Source organism: Malaclemys terrapin, chromosome 11 (assembly GCF_027887155.1).
Source record: "Malaclemys terrapin pileata isolate rMalTer1 chromosome 11, rMalTer1.hap1, whole genome shotgun sequence".
NCBI classification, from domain to species: Eukaryota; Metazoa; Chordata; order Testudines; family Emydidae; genus Malaclemys; species Malaclemys terrapin.
Window position 1 is genome coordinate 28,557,772 of NC_071515.1, and position 23,196 is coordinate 28,580,967.

Genomic DNA, 23,196 nt, shown 5'->3' on the forward strand with positions numbered 1-23,196 from the left:
GCAAAGACTCCTTCCAGCCAGCCATCTCCAGGACAGAACACTCAAATGTAGGAGATAGGACATTAAAGAATATCAGCAAACAAAAACTATAAGAATTAGAAAGAACTAGCTAAACATCAGGACTCGTTCCTCAGCTGGTATAAATTAGCCATTGATTTCAATGGAAGTTATGCTATTTTACACCAGTTGAGGATTTGGCCACCCCTTAATCTTGTCCCTTTCCTCATGAAGCACCGCTCTAGTCAAACAGGATGAGGCTTCAGTCTTTTGCAGGAATATCCTCAAATCCCAGTCCTGATCACATGTGATGTCCCATGTTCCCCTCACCTCCTTTTGTGTATGTTGAAGGTCGGAGCAAAGTTTCATTCGGAATTTGCTGAGGGCTAGTTTGACAAGATGCCCATACAGGGGAGTAAGAAGCCTCCTTTTACCACTGCATGGGCTACACCCTTGTGTCCACATGACCAGTGATAAGGAAGCACTGTGCACCTGTTCACTCTCCTTCATTCCTACAGAGCCAATGGGTGGGAAGTGGGCAGAGAGAATTGAGGAATGTGCAGAAGTTTGGCTCTGCTCCTATAACACACTGGCCAGGTACAAGAAAGAGTTTGTATAGATCAGTAAATAACCAACAACTACCTTTCCCACCCACCTTCCCCTTATCTTCACCCCACAGCAAGGAGGAGGCCAGGAGGGAATTGTGCTTGAGAGGGGTGTCTGAGGTGCAGTGATTCCTAGAATAGTGCTGGTTATCCGCCACCACCTTGCTCAGGGCTGTGCCTAAAATCACAATCTAGCCCTTGCCCTTTATTCCCCAAAGCAAGTGACTGCTATCGTAGAACATCCTTTCTTTTTTGGTTATGTACATAGTGAATTTGAGTCCACGGTGATGTTAAAGTCTTCACTGCTGAATGTAAGCACAACTCCTTGAACTTGTCACAACCTTTTCAGCGCACTTCAAAGGGACATTAGGAGATACAGCACATGTGGCAGCTGTGGGAAGTTTATTTTACCCCATATAGCAGGTACATTACTTAGCATTCAGTTGGTTAACTCTGAAGCCTTGTTTCAACACTAAGAGCTGGTCTACCCTACCGCTTAGTCGATGTAACTTACGGCACTCACGGGTGTGAAAAAGACACCCCCCTGAGCGACGTAAGTTACATCGGCCTAAGTCCTGTCCACACTGGCGCTATATCAGTGGGAGATGCTCTTCCGCTGACACAGCTTCTGCCTCTCACAGAGTTAGAGTTATTAAGCTGATGGGAGAGTGCTCTCCAGTTGGCAAAGCACATCTTCACCAGATGTGCTACAGCGGTGCAGCTGTGCTAATGTAGCACTTGATTGTAGACTTGCCCGGTGTGATGAAAGCCAAAGCTTCTCTGGGAAGGATAGGTAATTCTTCACTCCCCATTCAATTGACTGCAAAAGTCCTGTGCCTTTTACATCAGTGCCATTTCTGTCTGGCAGCACAACACTATGGGCAGCACAATGTTTAATAACAAGCAGCCAGTCCCAGTGATTAAAATGATTTGTAGTTCTCTTGAAGGTCCATCTTTCTCTCATACTCTGCTGCCTTGCAACTGCAGCCAGCGTATGCAATGAAAAACACCCTCCAGCTATCCATGCCTCAACCAAAAACAAACACCAAGGGATTTTTTCTACATTTTTTGCATTTAGTGCTACTGCTAAGAATTCAACTGTGCAATCACACTGATGTGAAAAGATATGATGAGTCTGTGCACTTTTCCATCACACATTGACAGACAATGGAACATGTGGTTTAAGAAATAAAGAGATGTTTTAAGAATTGAGAAGCTGATTGTGCCAGGCAAAGAAAAAGCAAGAATAAGAAAAATATTTAATAGAAACAAAGCCAGATGAGAGTGAAAACTAAATTAGAAAGATGGAGAAGGGGAAACACTGCAAGAGAGACTAAGTATTTGATTCTGGAATAGTGAGAGAAATTGTACTATACAAATGATAATAAAAATATGAAAAAACACTAAGGTAAACAAATATTACAGAAAAAGAGACAAAAGCACAAAAGAATATTACCGTGAAAGGCACCGCTTCAGGGAAGGGGTACAGGCTTTCTAGCTTGCCAAAGACAGCACAAACTTTATTAATATTTGGTCCCCTTTGGCCTGATTCTCATCTCACAATAGTTCTAAACTAGTATAACTCCATTAAAGATAGTGATTCTGCCCCTGGTTTACATTAGTGTAAATGAGAGGAAAATTGGGCTCCTTGTCTTGGGATGAGAGCTGCTTCTTCCATGTGTTATTGGAATGAAAATTGTTCAAAGAGGTTGGCTAAAATGAGAACAGATTTAAGTCTATTGGTATATACTGGGGAAGGCTTTTCTGCGTATATAGTTACTATGCTGATATGTGGTATATAGTTTTCTTGCTCAAATGCATACTACATGCTGGATTGAAAATGGAAAACCTGATTAAAAAAATGCATCAAAAATATGCTGACAAGAAAACCATCTCAAACCAGATACGTTTTCATTTGAAGGTCAAATTGTTCCATTGCCACATATAACTCATGGCTATAATTTAATAATCTTTATAGTAATATATTTACAATAATAGCACAAATTGATTCTGCATTGCTGCATAAATCTACATGCAGTAATACGTTTTATCGGATTATTGTAATCAATTTAATCACGATTTGCTTTTAAAGAGGCTTTAAATCCACATTGTTTTTAAATCCACTACTACTGTAGAAGCCTCCATATTATCTAGACATACAAATAAGTTACTTAAGATGCCTTTTGATTTGTACTGTAATGTTTGTCCTCCCACCCTATTTGCTCCTACCTCCTCATTAAACTTACTTGTGTGACTGGTCTGTTGTAAGACTGTAAGCCAGGGGTCGGCAACCTTTCAGAAGTGGTGTGCCGAGTCTTCATTTATTCACTCTCATTTAAGGTTTCGCGTGCGAGTAATACATGTTAACCTTTTTAGAAGGTCTCTTTCTATAAGTCTTTAATATATAACTAAACTATTATTGTATGTAAAGTAAATAAGGTTTTTAAAATGTTTAAGAAGCTTCATTTAAAATTAAATTAAAATGGAGAGCCCCCCGGACCAGTGGCCAGGACCTGGGCAGTGTGAGTGCCACTGAAAATCAGCTTGTGTGCCGCCTTTGGCACGCATGCCAGAGGTTGCTTACCCCTGCTGGAAGCTCTTGGGAGCAGGGACTATGTCATGCTCTGTGTGTTTGTATAGCACTTAGCACAGCAGGACTCTGATAGGGGCCTTTAGGTGCTGCTGGGATGTGAATAAATAATAATAAATACCATATGAATGTATGCAGTACTTGTCTTTAAAGAAGTCATGCAGTTACATCAAGTCAGCTTAGTCGACAGTACAAATATTCTCAAAAAAACTCCAACCATTGTTAACGCCTTGTCAGCTGAATTAGCATCATTGGGAGCCCCAACGCACATGGCTCTCTGTGTACCAGCATTGTGTCATCTAATCCAGCTCAGAACAAGTCTAATTGATACGGTACTGAAAATGGTGTCACTAGCAGGCAGGCTATCTACATAAGGGCTCCCGTTGTGGTTAACACTGGTTTATAGCTGAATCGGTGTTAGCAATGGTGGGAAATATTAGCAAAATCTCCTAAAACTTTCCAAGGCCAGTCAGTAGACAATGAAATCAAGATTTTTATTATTTACATAGGGAAGACCCTAGATTTCTTTTAATTTTAACATTTACAATTTATTTATGTTTGCAGGGAAAATATCATGGTAATCCTATGCACATAGCAGTTATTATTTCAAACTGCTTAAGAGAAGAGAGAAGGATATTGGCTGCAGCCAGCATGCCGGTACAGGTAACATATTACATTTTATTAATCTGCTTTGGCCATGTTGATCACTTGTACTGAGGACCAAATTCTGTCCTCTTACGATGAAACCAACAGGAACAGTGAGGGCAAGATCTGGCCGTCTGTCTCCAAATCGTGTAAACAGCATGTGCACATTTGTGTTTGCAGAATCAGGACCTTACACATTAATTTAAGTAACTTCAGTATGTTACTATTAATCTTAAGAAACTATAGGAATGCCTTGTGAGAGATGGTGTTATTTCTGAACACAGGCACCGACTTTCCAAAATGCCAGGGGGTGCTTGACCCCCCCGGCTCTGCCCCCTCTCCACCCCTTTCCCCAAGGCCCCACCCTTGCCCTACCTTTTCCCACCCCACCTCTTCCCGCCCACGCTCCACCCCTGAATGCACAACATCCTCACTCCTCCCCCCTCCATCCCAGCCTCCTGCATACCGCAAAACAGCTGTTCGCGGCGGGCGGAAGGTGCTGATCCGTGGGGCCTGCCAGTGGGCGGGAGGCGCTTGGGGGGGGGTAGCGGGGAGCTAATGGGGGGCTGCCGGTGGGTGCTCAGCACCCACCATTTTTTCCCCCATGGGTGCCCCAGCCCCAGAGCACCTACGGAGTCGGCGCCTATGTTTCTGAAGCATGGAGCAGTTTTTAAACTTGTTTTGTATAAGACAAGTTTCATTGTTAAGTTTTAGCTTGTATTTATTATGTAATACTTGTTATGCTAATGATTATAGACTTTAAGGACAGAGGGACCATTGTGATCATCTAATCTAGCCTCCTGCACATTGCAGGCCACAGAACTTTACTCACACTTGAAATAGACCCCTAACCTCTGGCTGCGTTATTGAAGTCCTCAGATCATGGTTTAAAGACTTCAAGTTACAGAGAATTCACCATTTATACTAGTTTAAACCTGCAAGTGACCCGTGCCCAATGCTGCAGAGGAAGGTGAAAACCCCCCAGGTCTCGGCCAATCTGACCTGGGGGAAATTCCTTTCCAACCCCAAATATGGCAGTCAGTTAGACCCTGAGCATGTGGGCAAGACCCACCAGGCAAACATCTGGGAAAGAATTCTCTGTAGTAACTCAGAGCCTTCCCCATCTAATGTCCTGCCTCCAGCCGTTTGGGATTTTTGCTACTGGCAGTTGCTGATGGGCCACATGCCATCGTAGGTAGTTCCATTATACCATCCCCTCCATAAACTTATTAAAAGAAGTTAATATATTTTTTAAAACCACACAAGAAAATCCCAAACTGTACAATATACATTGTGAAAACTGTTATATTGATGGAAAAATTCAGACAGATTAATTTAAGTTCTGTTAATAAGTTAATTAACTTGTGCATAGAATGTATGTGCTTACTGGGGTGTTAAAATATTTTTTCAGCAATATAACAATCTTCCTACAATATATTTTCATTTTGGATTTTCTTGTTTGTTAAACATATATTAAATTTTAAAATGTTTGCAACACTACCTGTATCCATTCGGATCTCAAGATCCAGTGGGGGGTATTTATCAGTCTGTGGAACTACAGTGATTTACACCAGTTGAAGAGCTAGCCCTAAATTCCATCTTCTGTGCTAGATGTTGTAGTGGAGTTATTTGTATGGAATGTTCTATATAAGGCGAAATATCATTGCTGTTTAAGATATCCTAGATGGTCTACACACTACGTATTTAATTTGTTCTAGGGACCATTGGAAAAACAATTGCAGAATTCCGTAGTTTCAGAAAGACAAAGAAATGTGGAGCACAAAGTGTCCGCCATTAAGAACAGTGCCCAGGTATGTTGTGTCTGTTACAGTCTGAGCCATTGTGTCAGGTTCTAGGACTCCGCACAGAGATACAGATTTATTACATTAGATTCAGTCACACAGCCCGTTCAACTGGAGCCTAGTACTTCATCTCAGAAGTATCTCTCTATAGTAGAGGCAACTAAGGACAGAGAAAGAGAGGTCCTGCAGGGATAATACTAGAAACAACTTACCTCAAGAAGTTTGGCTTGAGGTTTCGTTTTGTTGTTCTTTATATAACAACAAAGGAAAAAAACAGAAAAGGGGAGAGTTTGAGTATCAAACCCAGGGAAAGGGGCACTGGATCAGCACTTATATATTTAGGGTCCAGATAGCGTCACAGAGGAGAAGCAGCTGGAGGCGGAGGCCCAGCAGCCTGCCCATAATGTTGGTGAGCATTGACCCTCTTCTGCAAACTGCTGCATAGAATCTGTTGCTGGGGCTTTTTGTAGGGAGGGTGAATTTCATTGAAAAAGAAAGGGTAAATAAGAATAATGGTTAGGAGCTACATTTTTTTTAAATATTGTATGCTTGAGTTGTACATGAAAAATAGCCAACTGTGCATGCAACTGCACACCTTGCATTTGCATTTCCAAAGTTTAGTCCCCAAAATAGGAAAAAAAAAAAACCCAACAACAGATGTGACTGTCTGTGCACACATCTAGATTTGGAGACTGGATTTTGATAGTCCTCTAAACATTTACCGGGGTTGCCAGGTGTCCAGTTTTCAACCAGAAAGTCTAGACACCAAAAGTCTGATTACTGTAGGCGGGCAGGAATGGGAGGGTTGTGGGGGAAGATGCCTGCTCAGCCGGGGCCGCCTCCTACTTGCATCTCATGGGCAGGCAGGCAGCAGGCTCTGCGTTGGGCTGCAGCTTCCATCCCAGCCCCGGAGCAGAGGGAGCCCAGCTGTGGGGGGAACCTTAGGGGCAGAGCCTGTTCATGAATCATCTTTTATGATAGGATTACTTGGAGAAGTCTTTCCAAACTAGGAAGAAAATATTGGGACACATGGGGTGGGGGAGGGAGCAAAAACAAAAAAAAACACACAGTGCTGCCGGGGGATAGCGGGACAGACACCGAAATATCAGGACTATTCCAAACCCAAAAGCATGAAAGTGAAACTCTGAAAAAGGCCAAAGCAGTACAGTGGAGTCGCATCATACGCACATTAAACTTATGCGAATTCAACTATGCACGCAATGAGCCGATTTTTACTGGCACGCTGCTGCCAGCTGAGGTCCTGGCCGCTGGCCTTACTCAGCCCACTGCCTGCCTGGGTGAACGGAACCCCGGGCTGGCTAGCTGGCAGACGGAACCCCAAACCGGCGGTGGGCTGAGCCAGTCTGGGGTTCTGTCCGCCGGCCCTGCTCAGCCTGCTGCTGGTCTGGGGTTTTGACTGTACGCGATTTTCGCCTTACGCGCTGGCTTTAGAACCTAACCCCAGTATAAGATGTGACAGTCCTGTAATTCAGTTTCACTGCTTTGCACAAAGTTCATGAAGGTGTCTTTATTTAAAAATGAAGTTTGTGGCTACAGACCTGCAGAACCTATGTCATTCTATCTGTCCAGAACTTTTTCTGGAAATCTCCGCTCCTAAGTATTCTTGTAGGCTCTGATCCAGCTCCCAGGGCACTCAATGCAAAGTCTTTAATTGACTTAAATGGTGTGGGATCAGGCCTTTAGAGGAGTATGGTCCTGTTCTGAGATATTCATGTGTCACAGGAGAGGGTCTTTTGCACAGAGTATGACTTAGCTTGTTTCACCTGAGAACAATGGAGCATAACTTTAAATCTCCAAATAGGCCAAAGAATTATAAAAACAAATGAAAAATTAGAGCTCTCAGTTAAAAAAGGGAAATTATCCTGCTGTGGCAATACTCTGCAAGCAGGTGTTTTTGTGTGCACATCAAGATGGTAGAAGTGTTTTGTTTAGTTTTTTATTTTTAATTTGTTCTTGGGCTTATACTTTTAAAGATAAATTCTTTTCTTGGATATCCACATTAAAAATCCCCATGCCATACTTTGCATAGCTGTGTGTTCAAATCCACAAGCATAATTTAATATTCTTCAAAGAATAATAATTTACAGTACCAAACTACTATATTTTAAAAAGTGGGTGGGGGGAGGGGCATCCATAGTATGTTTAAGTGTCAAATGGCAATTACTCTAATAGTTTACATAAATGTATTTTAGTTAGGTTTATATTATTGATAAGCAATCTCAACTAATTTTAGTCATTTCTACTTTCAAACAAATAAAGATTTGAATTATTATTTGGGGAGACTGGTTTAGATGAAAATAAATGATGTTGCCAGATACATACAGTGTCTCATTCTGCAGGCAAAACCTGAATCAATGTAGTTTTGCCACAGCAGAGTTCATGATTGGGCTGATTGTATCAGTAAAAATAGGGTGTGAAAGAGAATAATATGTGACTTTACTGGGATGCAATGAACGGAACCCTTCAATATTATGGTCTGCAGCTGCACACAAAATTATCATTTTTTTGCTGAGATTAGTGAGTAGGAGATAAACAGTCCTGTCAGGTCTTTGACAGGGAAGGGAAATATTGAAAGAAGTTAACTACAATCTAGGTAAAAATAAAATAATGTAAATTAGAAACTGTCAGATATGGTAAACTCTCAAGTGCTATACTGATTTTTTTTTTTTAATTTATAAAAAGATGACAGAACAAGATGTCAAATACTTAGAAGATTTGCAAGAGGAGTTTGACTTCAGGTATAAAACAATACAGAGCCTAGGTAAGCTTTTTCATAATTATTTTAAGATTCTGTGAGAAAATGTTGATTATTGGGCTAGATTCCAGTCTCAGATGTGTTTTGTGTATTATCTTCCACGCATACATAAGCATAGAAGCTGATATTTTGAGATATATGCATGATGTGTATGCAAAACTGCTATCTGTGCCATAAAGCACACTTCTGGGGCTAAAAAATGTAATAATATCCTCAGTGTCCAGATGCAGTTATTTTCTGTAAATGAGCTATGAAGCAGTGTGGTCAAGTCTTGGAAATTATGGTCTTCATAGTTTAGAGGACATTTTTTTCATGTTTAACATAGCCCTTCCTCTTACAGAGTGGAATGTATAGGACCCCGTGCTTTCCCCCATAGTGGAGTTTTCTGAAACCAATTTATTAGTCACTAACTTGGCCTTCCAGTCTTTTTGACCAGAGCTGTGTTAATCATCTGGTAAGCATTCCAAATGCAAGCTTGAGCAGCCTGCAGTGGTTCTGGGATCTGCAGCCTGTCACACTGCAACAACTTCTTCATGACCCTCCTTCAGAAATGAAACTGGCACACAGCTATGACTGCACTGAGACCTTAATGGCACCTCCCTTTTAACATGTAGAGAAATCTGGGCCTCTAGATGCCCCAAGTTCTTCAGCCCTGCCAAACATAGGAGACTGAGATTTAACATGTCAGAGCACAAATTTCAATGGAAGGCACATGCCAGGGCCCAGCATAAACATAGATGGCATTACGTTCGTCTTTGAAAGTAGTTGGAGATGTAGAGAAAGTGAGGGGTATAGAGCTGCAGAGGAAGAGGGAGTGGGTCACGCTAGGAAGACGTGAAGCCAGTAGACGACCAGTAGCAGGAAAGATCACGTCAAGGCAAAAACACCTAGTAACCTGTATTCACAGCTTCCAAAATTCTCATGGTTAGGCGCACCATAAAATTCCCCATCCAAAATGCCAAACCTTCTTGCACCTTTCCCCCACCTGCAAATATTTCCTCAACCGGACACATGGTTCACGCTAAGATTCCAAAGAACTTTACTAGAATTACTGACAGCATCATGCACAATATTATTTTATTTTATAATGGCTCATCACAATTAAATATTTGAATCCCAGCCAAATCAGAATTATATAATGAAATAAGAGTATACACAGACATAAGAATCTAATAATGTTATTCATTTCTTCCCTATACTCCTCCTGTTCCACACAAGAAAAAAAAAATCAAAATACCCCGCTCCTATAATAATTCTTAAATTCATATTAGAGTCGTAATTTCAATTGAATATAATAAACTTTAATTACAAACATTAGTAGATTTCTTTACTAGCTACCAGGATATAATCAATTTAAGGCTTCCCACCCCCTATCCCGATTGTAAACACATACGCTTATACTGAGGTTACCAGATGATTTTTTTTCCTCTTCCCCTTGTAGAACAGGGTGACAAAAACAGCGTCCTGATGAAACAGGAAATGGTGATGTTGCAGGAAATGCTGAATACCTTAGACTACAAAAGAAAGGTTGGTAACATGTTTTGTCATTTGTGGTTCATTTGCTTTCTCCCCCTGCTCCCACACTGAATAATCACATGTAAGGAGGCATTTGCACAAACTCTCCCATCAAAAAGAGCAGGTAAATATCATTTTGTGTTACAAATACCAGGGGGATGATGGGGTGAGGAGTTTACTAGCAATTAAATAACTGGCAATTCTAAAGAGTACAACTAAGGGCATGAGCCTATTAGTTGGCAGGTGAGGATTAACCATCACCTCACAGGAACTGTTCTGGATTCATCCCCTTTGTTTGCAAGTTACTGCATTTAAAGGCAGGGAAAAAACCCACTCCAGATCAATGTAATCCCATAACCACAAAACCAGACATCACACCATTGAGTGCAGTTGAATGCCAACTGATGGTGGGGAAAGCACTCCATCTATGTCTATTTTTTTTTTGCTGTTCACCTTGGAATAGCTTAAAAACTTCCATATAATTTCCACATAGACTTTTCATCATTAAAGAAAAGTCTATGTGGGGATACAATCAAAGATCACAGAAAGGAGCTTGTGACCTTAACGGTGCTTCTACATGGCAAGGTCCTGAAGGTGTTATGCCATAATAAATTCACTAAAAAAAAAAAAAATTATCTGTAAAAAGAATTCATTAATATTCAGGACTATTTTTAGTATAATGAATGGAGAATTCAGTTACCTGAACCCAAGCAGTAGAGGTATAAGTATGGTCACTTTCTCAGAAATAAAAATTAATCCATAAGCATTAGCACATTATATATTTAAAGCCTTAAGTAATTTGAATATGGGGTTTCAAAGAGAAACGCTTAAAAACAAGGTGAATCCAAAACACTTTATTGCACATTAACGTATTGCACATTTTTCCTAACTCTCAGAAATTAAAATTTATGACCAACATTATAATTGGCTTCATTTGTAAGCTTTATTGGTGTTCCCTGTGATCAGTTGGTGACACTGTTCCTATTCCTTTCAGGAAGTCCTTAATAAAATGACACAAGTAATAAATGAAAGTGATGTCTTGATGAACAACCTGCTGCTTGAAGAACTTCTAGACTGGAAGAGGCGCCAGCAAATTGCCTGCATTGGAGGTCCTCTACATAGTGGGCTTGATCAGCTCCAGAACTGGTAAACTTACATTTACTTTAAGTTTCCAGTGAAAACCACAGGAAGTCTGCTGCTTCACAGTAGCCCAGCACATGTAAAAAGATACAACAGCAGCTCTCATGGAACCTTATGTATGAATTAATTGAGTTTGCTGCTGATATGGTAGCAGTTAAGGAAATAAGTAACTGAAATGCAATGGGCTTTGATAGGTATAATCTCCTGTTAGAATGAATACAAAACAACGAGCTATACACGGAGACTCATCACTTGCAGATTATCAAACAAAACAACAGCGACAAGCCTCCCATATATCACATACACTTCCTCAAAGGAGTTTTGCTAAAAAGAAATAAATAGTTTGATTAAAACCACACATAAATGTACAGATCTAGTCAAAAACCCACAGAGAAACAACGCTCTCATCTCATGGAGTATGACTTCTCTGTGCGTATTAGAGTGGCACACTGAGCTCACTAAACTCGTCACTTGAGGACAGTGGGAGTTTTATCGGGGGAAGAAATAGGTAAAGACTTCATGCTTTGACTCATTCAGTGCAACACTTCACCAGATTTGAAACAATAGGTCATTGTAACAAGTAGGAGTTTAAGGAGAGATCATAGCCTGTATTTGAAAATACCACAAGGCTCAAAAGGAGGTTGTCATATCTAGATTCAAAGTTCAAATTGGAACATAAACATAATTAAATTTGACAATTATAATGGAGCCAGAGAAAATTCTTGTTCCATTCAGAGCCTTCCCAACAATTTTTTATGTCCCATGAAGCTTTTTCCCCTCACTGGAAGAGGTATAGTGAAGGTCAGCAAGGAAAAAAGGAAAGAATGGTAGAGGGGGAACAACCAAAAACAAAACCATTTTTCACTGTTGGAAAAGTTTTAGTTTTTCATCAGAAAATTGATAGCAAAATTAAAATTTGTATTTTGGTTGAAAAGCTTTTTTTTTTTTGTTTGTTACCAAAATATTTTTTCAATAAAATTTTTTTAACCAGCTCTACCTGATCGTATTTGGTCCTGCCATGCGGGCAGGGGACTGGACTCGATGACCTCTCGAGGTCCCTTCCAGTCTTAGAATCTATGAATCTTTTTGTAAGGACCTATGTGAATTTGTGACAAAGATATAACAGGACAAATCTTGAAGTCCCTGCTCAGTTTTTTAATCCACTCCTCACACAGTTATGAGAAGGGAGACTTTTTTCAGAGTCCCATATGGGATTTTAGCCACATGAATCTCATTAAGGTAAACTGATAACCAAGTGTGCTTGGGTTGGATTTTCACAGTCATCTCCTCACTTCTCTGGGATATAAATGTTCTTCTCTTAAAGAGCATGTTTTGCAAAAATACTACTGAGCTGTGGCATTGTTGTCCTATAGTAGTGGTTGCATATATATTTCTCTTTAGCAAGTCACAGGCAGCTTCAAGTCAGTGTCAACGAGGTCTTTTGGGAAAGGGCTAATTTCTGAAATGATATAGGAACAATTTGGCCAATGGTTCACATGTATTCATTTAACTGGCTGAAGTTAGCTTGTATAAGGTTAGTAAATGACAATCAATTCTAATTCTATGATTTTTCTGACAAGAACTTCAGTAACTTTTATGTTCTAATAAGCAATTTATATGAGAGAATGTAACAATCATTTGTTCTGCAATAGTTTTACACTGCTGGCAGAGAGCCTTTTTCAAGTAAGAAGGCAACTGGAAAAATTGGATGAGCTGTTGACTAAACTGACTTATGACGGAGATCCTATTCTACTGCAAAGGCCTCACCTGTTGGAAAGAGTCAACTTCTTGCTCTACAATCTTTTCCGAAGGTACATCGGCTATTATACATTTTGTGTGTCATTTAAGATGCAGGAATCTAAAACAAACACAATTTATCATTGAAAAGAAAAAAACCTGAACATATCTGCAATGATTTTAGAGCTTGGTATTTAAAGGTGATGAGCACCTACAACACTAACAGACATTGGTAGGAGCCTGGGGATAGGAATTTCACAAATCAGGCCCTTAAAGTTTTGTGGTCAAGTTCTGCCTTTGGATAAACATGCATAACTCCCATTGATTTCAACAGGAATCCTCCATGTGCCTCTGTGAACAAGGCCTGGTGTGGGACTAGGGGATGCCAAATTCTTCCATGCATCTCCTCCCCCGCCATGAGTGCCACACTCACGCATCCCTTTTAGTTTCTTCCTTTTAAGTAAACCATATTTTGTTACTGTACCATCCCTGGTGTTTTGCCTATGCTGTGGATGTACCACATGTGACTGCACTGTTAGCACATACCTAGGATTGGCCCTGTCTGAGAGCAAAATTTGGCCATTTGTCTTTAAAATATGACAGAAATGTGAAATAATTGTTGTATTTCATGTTTTAGACATTTTATTGGAACCGATTTTGTAGCATGTTTTCCTGCCTCATTTGTGGTGGTGACTCTTTCCTGCATCTTTTAGCGGAATATGATCTCTGTGCTATGATGTATTCTATTATATTCAACTAGTTCATTTTTTATGGGAATAACGCACAAGAAATTCATAGAAAGTGAGTGTTGGACTGGGATGTACACCTGCCACTCCAATATGCATAGAAAAGTCACCCTCCATGATATGAAAGCCTTTTGACTAGTTCTGTACATTTATGCATGCTTTTAATCAAGCTATTTCTTTGCCAACTAGTTCATTTGTGATTGAAAGGCAGCCCTGCATGCCCACCCATCCCCAGAGGCCAATGGTACTTAAAACTTTAATACAGTTCACTGTTAAACTAAGGTAAGTAAAGGAAGACTAGCGTTAATTCCTTTATTTCCATATTACATTATATCCTGGGAGAGCCAACGTTTAACACATTGGGCCAAATCCCGATGACTACACTCAAGCAGAGATCCTATTGCCTTCAATGAGAATTTTCTTGAGTAAGGACATACATATACTGTGGTCCAAATTCTGCCACCTACAACTGTACATGGAGTAAGATACTGTTCAACATGAGTGAAAGTAGCAGCTTCTCACTGTGAGTAAAGACTTCAGATGTTTGCTAGGTCACATTTTTAAAAAAATCCTTTATTGGATTCTTGCTTTAATGACATTACTAACAAAATAAGGCACAAAAACAAAGTGAATAATAATATATCACATCACACAAGCCATCTCTGCAGTACTTTCAAGGCTACTCTTGCCCACAAGCAAGGTAAATTACTGCATTTTTGGAGGCTCATGTCTTCAACAGCTCAGAGCCTGAATTTGCTCCCCACTGGCTCCTTGCCTACTCTGAAAATAGGACTGGATGGTGGAACTCGCAGCTGAATCCCATCCACGAGCAGTAAGAACAGAGGGAACAGGAGGGACGAGGGTACAAGAACCCCCATACTTACTATCCACTTGATGTCTCTCACAACACAGCTGCAGGTCTTATGCAGTAACACCTTGCCTGTGCCATCCTAACTTTTGTCACATGCCAGCACTTATAATGAAGAGGGAGGCACTTGCCACCTTATCTCCCTCAACTTAAGCTTGGGACCCCGCAAATCATGATACAGCTCTGCTTACTTGGTCTGGTTTTCTTTAAAATGGGATTTTAGAGACCTTTGACTAGGGAACTACCAGCCTTTATTCTATAATGACATGAACTTTATTATATAAAAGGGACAAGTCCTAGTTCTGATTGTTCAGTTTTACACTTTTTTATTTCCCAGGCTGCTAATTAAATTGCCAGAGCTGAACTACCAGATCAGAGTGAAAGCAACTATTGACAAGTAAGTGACCACATGATACAGCTAGGGCTCACCGTCTGTGTTGCTGCTTTAGGTGATTTTAAAGTTGTTGTGTTTTTAAAATATAAGACCTATTTGAATGTTAAGGAGGTTTATTAGAGTCAATAACTGCTGAAAGATTTTCTTATGTTTAAAAAAAAAAAAAAAAGCTTAATTTTTACTTGATTTTTTTTAAATTTGAGACAGCAATTCCAATGAAGATTTGTAACAGGAGCTGTGTGAAACACAGTGGTTTTGGCTGGCAGCAGCAGCATATTCCTGCAAACCATTTTTCAGCTTTGAGTCCTGTGGGATTGTGCCCCTTGAGTTCTAAATTTATACCAAACAAAAAAAAAAAAATAAAGGGAACGTGTAACGGTGCGATGACTCACCGGCGTGACGCCTCCTACTGGCTGTCCAGGGAATTAGCTCTTTTCCAGCTCCGGAGCGCCCTCTGCCGGAGGATGTCTCACCTGCTGCTGGCTCCCCGTGTCCCTCCTAGACCCCGGTGCCCTTTGCCCAGGGGTTCTGCCCACCACAGTACCCCCTCGCGCTGGGTCTCCCCTCCCAGGGGAACCCCCAACCCTCTAAACCCACCTTGCTTCAGTGGCTACTGCCAGTCATCATCTAGCCCCCCGCTCCCTGGGGCCGACTGCAATCTGTAAACCACTCATCATCGGCAAGGCGGTTAAGACCCTGCTGCCTGTGCCTATCTCTGGGCTGCCCCCTGCAGCCCCAGTACCCTTTTGTAGGCCCTTAACAAGACCTGCAGCCTGGGGTTTTACTAGGCTGGAGCTCCCCAGCTTCCTCTGCTCTTCCGCAGCACTGCTCCACCCTAGGTATCCTGCTCCGCTAGCAGGGAGCCAGGTCCTTCTCTCTCAGGAGCTAGAGAGAGAGTTCTTTGAGCTCCTGCCTTACAGCCCTTTTATAGGGCCAGCTGTGGCCTGATTGGGGCATGGCCCTAGCTATTACTGCCTTCCCCAATCAGCCCATGCTTTTCCTTCAGCCCTAGCCCTCTGCAGGGCTGCTTTGAACCCCTGTTCCTCAGGAGTGCGGCAACCACCCCACTACAAAATGTCAACCAGTTTTGCCGAGTTTTGGGTGGAAACCATAAGTTAGCCCAGGTTCACTAAAAGGTTCTCATACCCAAGTGAACGTAGGTTGTGTGATGAAAGCCAAAGTGCATCTGTCTTTTCAGTGCCCCTATACTCTTGATGAAATCAGGCTGCATTAATTTGTAATCACAAAACAAATAACTACTAAGGTCCAGCTCCTTGAAGAGAATGGGAGTTTCAGGTTTCTCACTGGCTGTTCTCAGCAGAACCTTAGGCCCTAGCCACATTTCAACTTCTAATTGAATGATTCTAACTTGTAATTAGTTAATAGCATAGCTAGCTCTAAAAGCCAATTTATCTCAAAACACCACATAGACCCAGATCCTGCTAATATTTACATACCTGCTTAACTTCACTTCTGTGAGTAGTTCCATTGATTTCAATTGGACTACTCAGGGTAGTAAAGTTAAGCATGTTCTTGGAGGACTGGTGCTATAGTTAGTAACTATGGAAGCTCAGAGTGTTCCACCCCTGCCAGAGACTGAGCTTTGCACATGGCTGTCTTCCTGTAAGTGGTTCCTCCCATCTTTTTTTCCATTTTTCTTTTTTACAGTGTGAACAGGACACCCAAACTGATTTGGTTAGTCCTCCTTCTTCCCAGGTGTCTATGCAGCAGGACATCTCAGAGTGCATTGCTCTACATGCTGATGCTGTGTGCATGTTCTCCAGTCATTCTGTGCCCTGCTGTACAGATGCCTATATTTTCCCAGAATGCATTGATGCAAACAGTTAGGCAGAGTGGTAGCTTTGGATATGCACATATGGTTCTGATGGCAGAAAAAAGGCTGTGGGGGCACAAAGTGAATCATATTACTTATAACTAGCCATGTGTCTGACTGATTACAGAACAAAAGTCACAGCTGGATTTGTAATATGGATGAACCTTTAGAGGCCAAGGCATAATTTAATCTGCTCTTTTTAAAAAGGCGCTATTTAGTTTGAATGCATACTATATATATATATATATATATACACACACACACACACACTGGGTTACAGGATATATTTTCTCTTTCTTTTTTTTTTTTTTAAGGAATGTGTCAACTGTAAGGTAAGGCTATAAAAGTTTGAGACTTCTTAATTTATCCCACATTATTTTATCTGCCATTGTGTACATTGTTATAATGTGTTTTCTAGTAATCGCAGATTTGTTCTATGTGGCACTCATGTCAAAGCTATGAATATGGATGAATCTGCAAATGGAAGTCTGTCTGTAGAATTTAGACATTTGGTAAGTTTGCCAGGTACTGTTCTTGTCATGTGACATTGGTAAAGCAATCACAGATTTTTTTTTTTAATCTGAATAAGGAAAACTATATCATTCCTACAGCTGTCTGTCTCTCTCTCTGCTTCACTATAGAGCTTCTGCCTAGAACCTTTCACAGCCCCAACATGCCCCACTTTTTGCTGCAGTTTTAAAGAAACAGCACACATAGCCTCATAGTACTTACTTTTACTCTCTTTATCAAATATGTGCTATACAATGCTCACTGTTAATACTCTACACAAGATTAGGTACCATGTACTTTCTGCTCTACAAACCAATCTCCCTCCCATCCCCTCTGTGTCCAGTGGCTCTAGATTTTTCATCTGACTTCATATGATTTGTAGCTTTCGCATTTCCATATTTGCTACTGATAATTATTTTGGATATTTTCTCGAATGAACAGATGAGCTGACCAAGTAGACAAACATTAAATAAAGGAAAATGGGTGTTTGAAATATATTGAATGAAAAATTTTCCCATCAAAAATGGAGTTTTGTCAAAATCAACATTAATTCTGGGTCGCTCATGTCCCTATTCTCCTGATTGGTCCTGCTGCCTGACTGGACTACGTCTCCAATGATATGTTGTGTGACTTTCTGTGACTTAATCACTGTGGGGCATCGTAGAAGTTCTGCAGGAAAGGAGTCTGCAATTAGAATGCAAGGCTTCACTTTTTACATTCTTGTTTAGTTTTTTTTTTATTATGAACTTAGCTTTATTGACATATTAGGAGTTAATTGTGTATTTAAAAAAATTCTTTAAAATAATAACTCACTGAATAGATTTATCAAGAATCACCATCAGAGCCTTAATTATAGGTATTCAATATAAATGGTGTACTTATCACAAGATTACCTAGTGCCATTAATTTATGGCAAGGCAGATTTTGATTCCACCAGCCATCAAGGCCTGGTCTACACTGGTGGGGAGCGGGGGGGCGGGAATCGATCTAAGATATGCAACTTCAGCTACGAGAATAGCATAGCTGAAGTCGATATATCTTAGATCGACTTAGAATCACATACTTCGCGTCCTCGCGGCGCGGGATCGACGGCTGCCGTTCCCCCGTCGACTCCGCTTCCGCCTCTCCCCGTGGTGGAGTTCCGGAGTCAATGGCAGAGCGATTGGGGATCGATTTGTCATGTCTACACTAGACGCGATAAATTGATCCCCGATCGATCGATCACTACCCGCCAATCCGGCGGGTAGTGTAGACATACTATTTTGAGATCCCTGAAGAAATCATATGTTAGTTTCTGAAGGATGCACAGCACAAATAGACCATCACTGTACAACCATAGTAGTAAAACCACTGTAGCAAATACTGCTGCTAAATATTTCCATCTATAAACTTCCTGAATATAGATCTTAATTTCCATTTTACAGCAACCCAAAGAAATGAAATCGAGTGCTGGAAGCAAAGGAAATGAGGTATAAAGTTTTTTAGTTTTGGAATATGTTTTTTTAGGACTTTCAAATAAAAAGTATTTTAGAATGCATTTCCACTGATCTCATTTGTAGGCATGTTAGCTTTTGAAATAAACACAGTCATGATAAACTGAACAGTAGACAGTCGTAATATAATAAAAATACATGAGAACTTTTCAGAAATAAATTTCTTAGAAGTTTGAATTAAAAAGCCTCAATTTTATACAACAAAAACAGTTGGATTAGACAGCAGGATATATGTATCCAAATGCATGTGTTTCTTCTTAAGGAGTATTCTTTTAAATTGGGCCTCAACATTTGCATTTTGTAAAAACAAAGTTTTATGAAATCCAGAACAAGAGAAATGTTTCCACAGACTTTTTTTTTATTAAGTCCAGTAAGAACAGTTCATTAAATAAATAAACTAAGAGCCAAATTCACAACTGGAATAAGGTGTAATTGTATTTAAGTCAATGGAGTTGTGCCTTCTTCAATCAGCTTTGAATTTGGTCCTGCTTTGGTAATATTTATCAGAAGCTGGTCTTAGTGCGCCCCCTACTGGATAGATTATAATATAAAACTTCAGCTGTGGACTATCCATGCCCTCTGACATTTGGGAGACTTGTGTACACTTCAGCTTTGTAAAGTGAACAGATGTTGTGAGTGACTGCATCCTAGAAGAGTCTAAAAATATGCTCCTCCCCCTTATACCCCAAAGAAAAATTTACATAACCTCAAAATAGGCATTGTCTTGCTCTCTAAAAAACACACTTTTAAATAGATACCATTAAATGGTGTAGGGACATCAGTATGAATTCGTATTTCGAGTAAGTTTGCAATTTATCCTCAGGTTTTTGTTTAAGATCAGATTGAAACAAAAATTAGAAACCTACACATGAATGTTCGTACAGCTTTAACTGTACCAGTACCAGTATAATTAAAGTGGTATAACCCTCTAGTGTGGATGCAGCTATACCAGTTTAAAAATGGTATGGAATATTCCTGTGTGGGAAGAGGAAAAGCTATACTGGTCTATAGTCAGGAGCGCCACCAGCTTTTTTGCTGCCCTAGGCAGCCGCGGTCGCTGCCCCCCAAATGTTAGTGCCCTAGGCGACCGCCTAGGTCGCCTAATGGGTTGTGCCAGCCCTGTCTACAGTACCTTTCTAGCAGTTTAACTGCATCCGCATTAGGTGTTATACTAGTATATCTTTAAAAAAAAAATAATAAAAAAAACACAACACATTCCTAAAAGACAGTTATAAGAGTACAAAAACTGCGTATAGACCAGGCCTTCGTAATAGAGTTTATGTGCAAAATAAGAAAAGATCAGCATGGATGGTTTAAACAAACAAAAAGAAACCACAACCCAAAACCAAGCAGGACACATTTTTGCACACACATCTGTATTCTTGACTGGAACAATTCACCATTTAAATAGTAAAACTGAAACTCAGGGTCTGATTCTCTGTTGCTCTGCACCTTGTGAAGTGAATTTGCACTAGGGTAAATGAGTGCAAAGTGGGTATAAAATGCTACTGCCCTGCCCTCAGTTTGTGCACTTCTTGTTAAGTTTGGATTTAGTAACAGATGCTGTGTGCTTATCTTAGTTGTCGATGAGTCTTTCCCATTAAATCCAAAATCATCCAAGGCTAAATGCTCCCCTTTATGCAGCACAGTGGGAAGCAAAATAGCACTGATGGCATGAAGAAAAGTTGAGGCCTATGCAGATGGGACAGGTAGTGAGAGAGTATATTCCTCCAACAGATCACATCCTCCCCGAGTGTCCACTCAAAACTAGTATCAGGAACCCCAAGTGTTCAAAATGTATGCATCAGGCCCCCCAAAAATGTTATGAGATTGTTTAAAAATCATGAGACTTTAAACAATTAGGGTTTGGGGTTTTTTTATTTGCCTTCTAGTTCGTTAGCCTTTTAGGTTTTAAATTTTCCAAATTCTCTCTATATCCAGGAAGGTTAACAATATTCATTTAAAGAAAACCCACAAAAAGTAAAGGGAGATTCTCACATAACCACAGGTCTCCAGGAAATGGGACTTCAAGTTAAAAAAATAAGACAAGATTCACAATAAAATTATGAGCGTTGGCACCAGTGTGAGGGATATGGGCTGGATGGAAGAGAGGGGCCGGGAAAAGGCTGTAATTTGTGTACCATTCTTTTTGTTAAATGGGATAATATCCAGAATGCAGTTACAGCGACTCTGAGCAGCTACATATCCTCTGATCATCCTTCTCCACCATCAGAGGGAGTCACAGCCATGCTGCCAGCATGTGGGGAAGCCAGTGGCAGCAAGAGCCTTTTGTGCAGGGGGAGGACAAGGAACAGCACAGAGACAGAGTGATTCTATGTGAATATCCTTGTGATTTGGCCACTCTGTTACTTTTGTTCTTACTCCGGTGTGTGGCTTATCTGGACATGCCACAAATTTGCCAGATTTCGCTCTATTGCTGCTGGCCCCCACTTTCTGAGGTTATAGTACAAGCATATTGGTGGCTACTTCTTGTCCTCAAATCTTTTCTGCTGGGTACTTCCATTTGCTGCAGGCAAGAGGAGACTATGACTTTCAGTAGGATTATTGGAGCTATATAGCTAGTTTGGAGTGTTTAAGTAAAACTGCTGGTGGATCCCTGCACGTAGTGACAGATGCCAAACTTCTGTGCTTATAAAAAGGCAGAAGTTGGTAGAACTTGCTCTCCAAGTATGTCTGTGGTTACAGTTTTCAGATCTGCACTTCAAAACACATATGGTCAGTGTTCTAGTCCTGTACGGGGAGTTAGAGTTAATCATTTTAGTTAACAGATGGAGACAATTGTCCATGTTCCATGCTGCAACTGGAAAAAAAGTATACTGAGGCTCTAGAAATGAATTCAGAAATGAGGTAGCACAAGTATCCTGCTTGGTTGTTATAGCTGTGTTATTTGTGCCACACTGCTGCTGGTCCCAGGTTCTGAAAGAAATGAGAAGGCAAAGGAGTGTAGTAGCTAGAATAGGCAAATAAACTCTCTCCTGAGAGAGGTCAGGTGCTTTTGAAAATCCCACTAGGCAGCTATCTGCATCTTTAGGTGCTTAAATACCTTAAAAATCTGGCCCAGGGCAGAGACAGTTTTTAATTCTGTGCTTGGTTAGTTCTTCCATTCCAGGTAAGTGTCCATGAAAGCCTACTGATCAGAAGGTTCTGCAGCTGTGGTTTATGCCACACTGGGGTGTGTGTGGGGGTACTTTTTAATTCAAAGCTTAACTTAAAAGGTGAACTGCAAAGCCAGTGAAACTGTGCCTTTCATGGCTTTGGCTGATGCATAAAGTTGACAACATGCATTTGGGTTTTTGTCTCACTTTTGGTTGTAAAAAAAAGTGGCTTTTCTCCATTTAATTTTATACTAGGAATGGCAGGATTTGGTAGTTTCAGGAGGGGAACTTTGACCTGATAGGAGGTGGAAACCTGATCTGCAGCTCCCAACTGACATGTGCAAGGGGAAGGGGAGTCATGGAAGGAGACCTTCCTCATGTGACCTATGCAAAGACAGAGAATTATAAATACTCTCTGTAAGCAGGGATTTCACCTTAACCCCTCCATGGAGCAAATCAACTGAAAAGGAAGTGGGGCTCTAGCACACTAGAGAGCAAGATACACCATCCCTTTGGATGGTACAGAGCAGTGCATGCACCCTCCCACCCCCATGAGTGCTGAGCAACCCTGGGAGAGTTTATGCCTGAGGCAGTCACTCCCTGTACTGCTACTGGTGCAGGAGGGCCTCCATGCAGCTCTTTGTGCAAACTGCACAATCTAGCCCAATATATGGAGGAGCTGTTGGGCAACAGGAAAGCTAATTGAGCGGCTGCTCAAGTTTATCCTTCCTGGGATGTTGCATTCCTAGTCCTCCAAAGATAGAGTCCTCTGGGAAATCGGAATCTGTTTTACATTGAAATTGTTAATCACGAAAGAAGGTTTTTTAAAAAAAAAAAAAAGTTTGAGGCCATCTCTAGAACTTGCAAAAAGCACAGTTCCTTTTGTTCATTTTTCACTTCAGTCTTTAAAAGTGCAACAATCCCTTTAACAATGTTTTCTTAGCTTCTTCAGAAAACTGCTGAAGTTTTAGACAGAGTTTAAGGTCAGGGTACTGCCTTTTTTTTTTTTTTTTTTATAAACACCCACGATTTTCCACTGGCTCTGCTTAAACAGTATATTCAACTGGCATATGTTCTTTCAGTGTTGTGTTCTCTGCACGGTTTGGTTGTAGTCAGGCTGCCAAAACCAGTTTTAAGTGCCAACTTTATTCACAGTTTTATAATGTGTTTGCTTCCTCAGGGCCCTCAGATGGTAACTGAAGAGCTACACTCCATCAGCTTTGAAACACAGGTCTCCCTGTATGGTCTGACTGTAGATTTGGAGGTGAGTGTTTTCACTGTTTTTATGTGGGAAAGAATAAGTAATTATTTGTCCTCAAGCCAAATTAATACATATTACTTACAAGAGTTTGAGATAGAAGATGTACAGTACATAGATACATACAGCAACTTTTAAGTCATCTAATTGGCTAACTCTAATTGGCTATG

General features: G+C 40.6%; 1 protein-coding gene across 4 annotated transcripts in view; it reads left to right on the forward strand.

Annotated features, from left to right (window-relative positions):
• STAT4 (signal transducer and activator of transcription 4) overlaps nucleotides 1-23,196 on the forward strand; it is a 68,569-nt gene that overhangs the window by 30,784 nt on the left and 14,589 nt on the right. For 2 of the 4 annotated variants that reach the window (XM_054044697.1, XM_054044699.1), the window contains exons 4-15: nucleotides 3,757-3,855; nucleotides 5,556-5,648; nucleotides 8,343-8,421; nucleotides 9,857-9,942; nucleotides 10,925-11,076; nucleotides 12,723-12,881; nucleotides 13,743-13,835; nucleotides 14,759-14,818; nucleotides 16,964-16,981; nucleotides 17,068-17,161; nucleotides 18,584-18,628; nucleotides 22,949-23,032. In XM_054044697.1, the coding sequence (XP_053900672.1) occupies nucleotides 3,757-3,855; nucleotides 5,556-5,648; nucleotides 8,343-8,421; nucleotides 9,857-9,942; nucleotides 10,925-11,076; nucleotides 12,723-12,881; nucleotides 13,743-13,835; nucleotides 14,759-14,818; nucleotides 16,964-16,981; nucleotides 17,068-17,161; nucleotides 18,584-18,628; nucleotides 22,949-23,032 (1,062 nt within the window). The remainder of the gene's footprint in view (nucleotides 1-3,756; nucleotides 3,856-5,555; nucleotides 5,649-8,342; nucleotides 8,422-9,856; nucleotides 9,943-10,924; nucleotides 11,077-12,722; nucleotides 12,882-13,742; nucleotides 13,836-14,758; nucleotides 14,819-16,963; nucleotides 16,982-17,067; nucleotides 17,162-18,583; nucleotides 18,629-22,948; nucleotides 23,033-23,196) is intronic. The other 2 variants (XM_054044698.1, XM_054044700.1) reach the window with 2 other exon arrangements.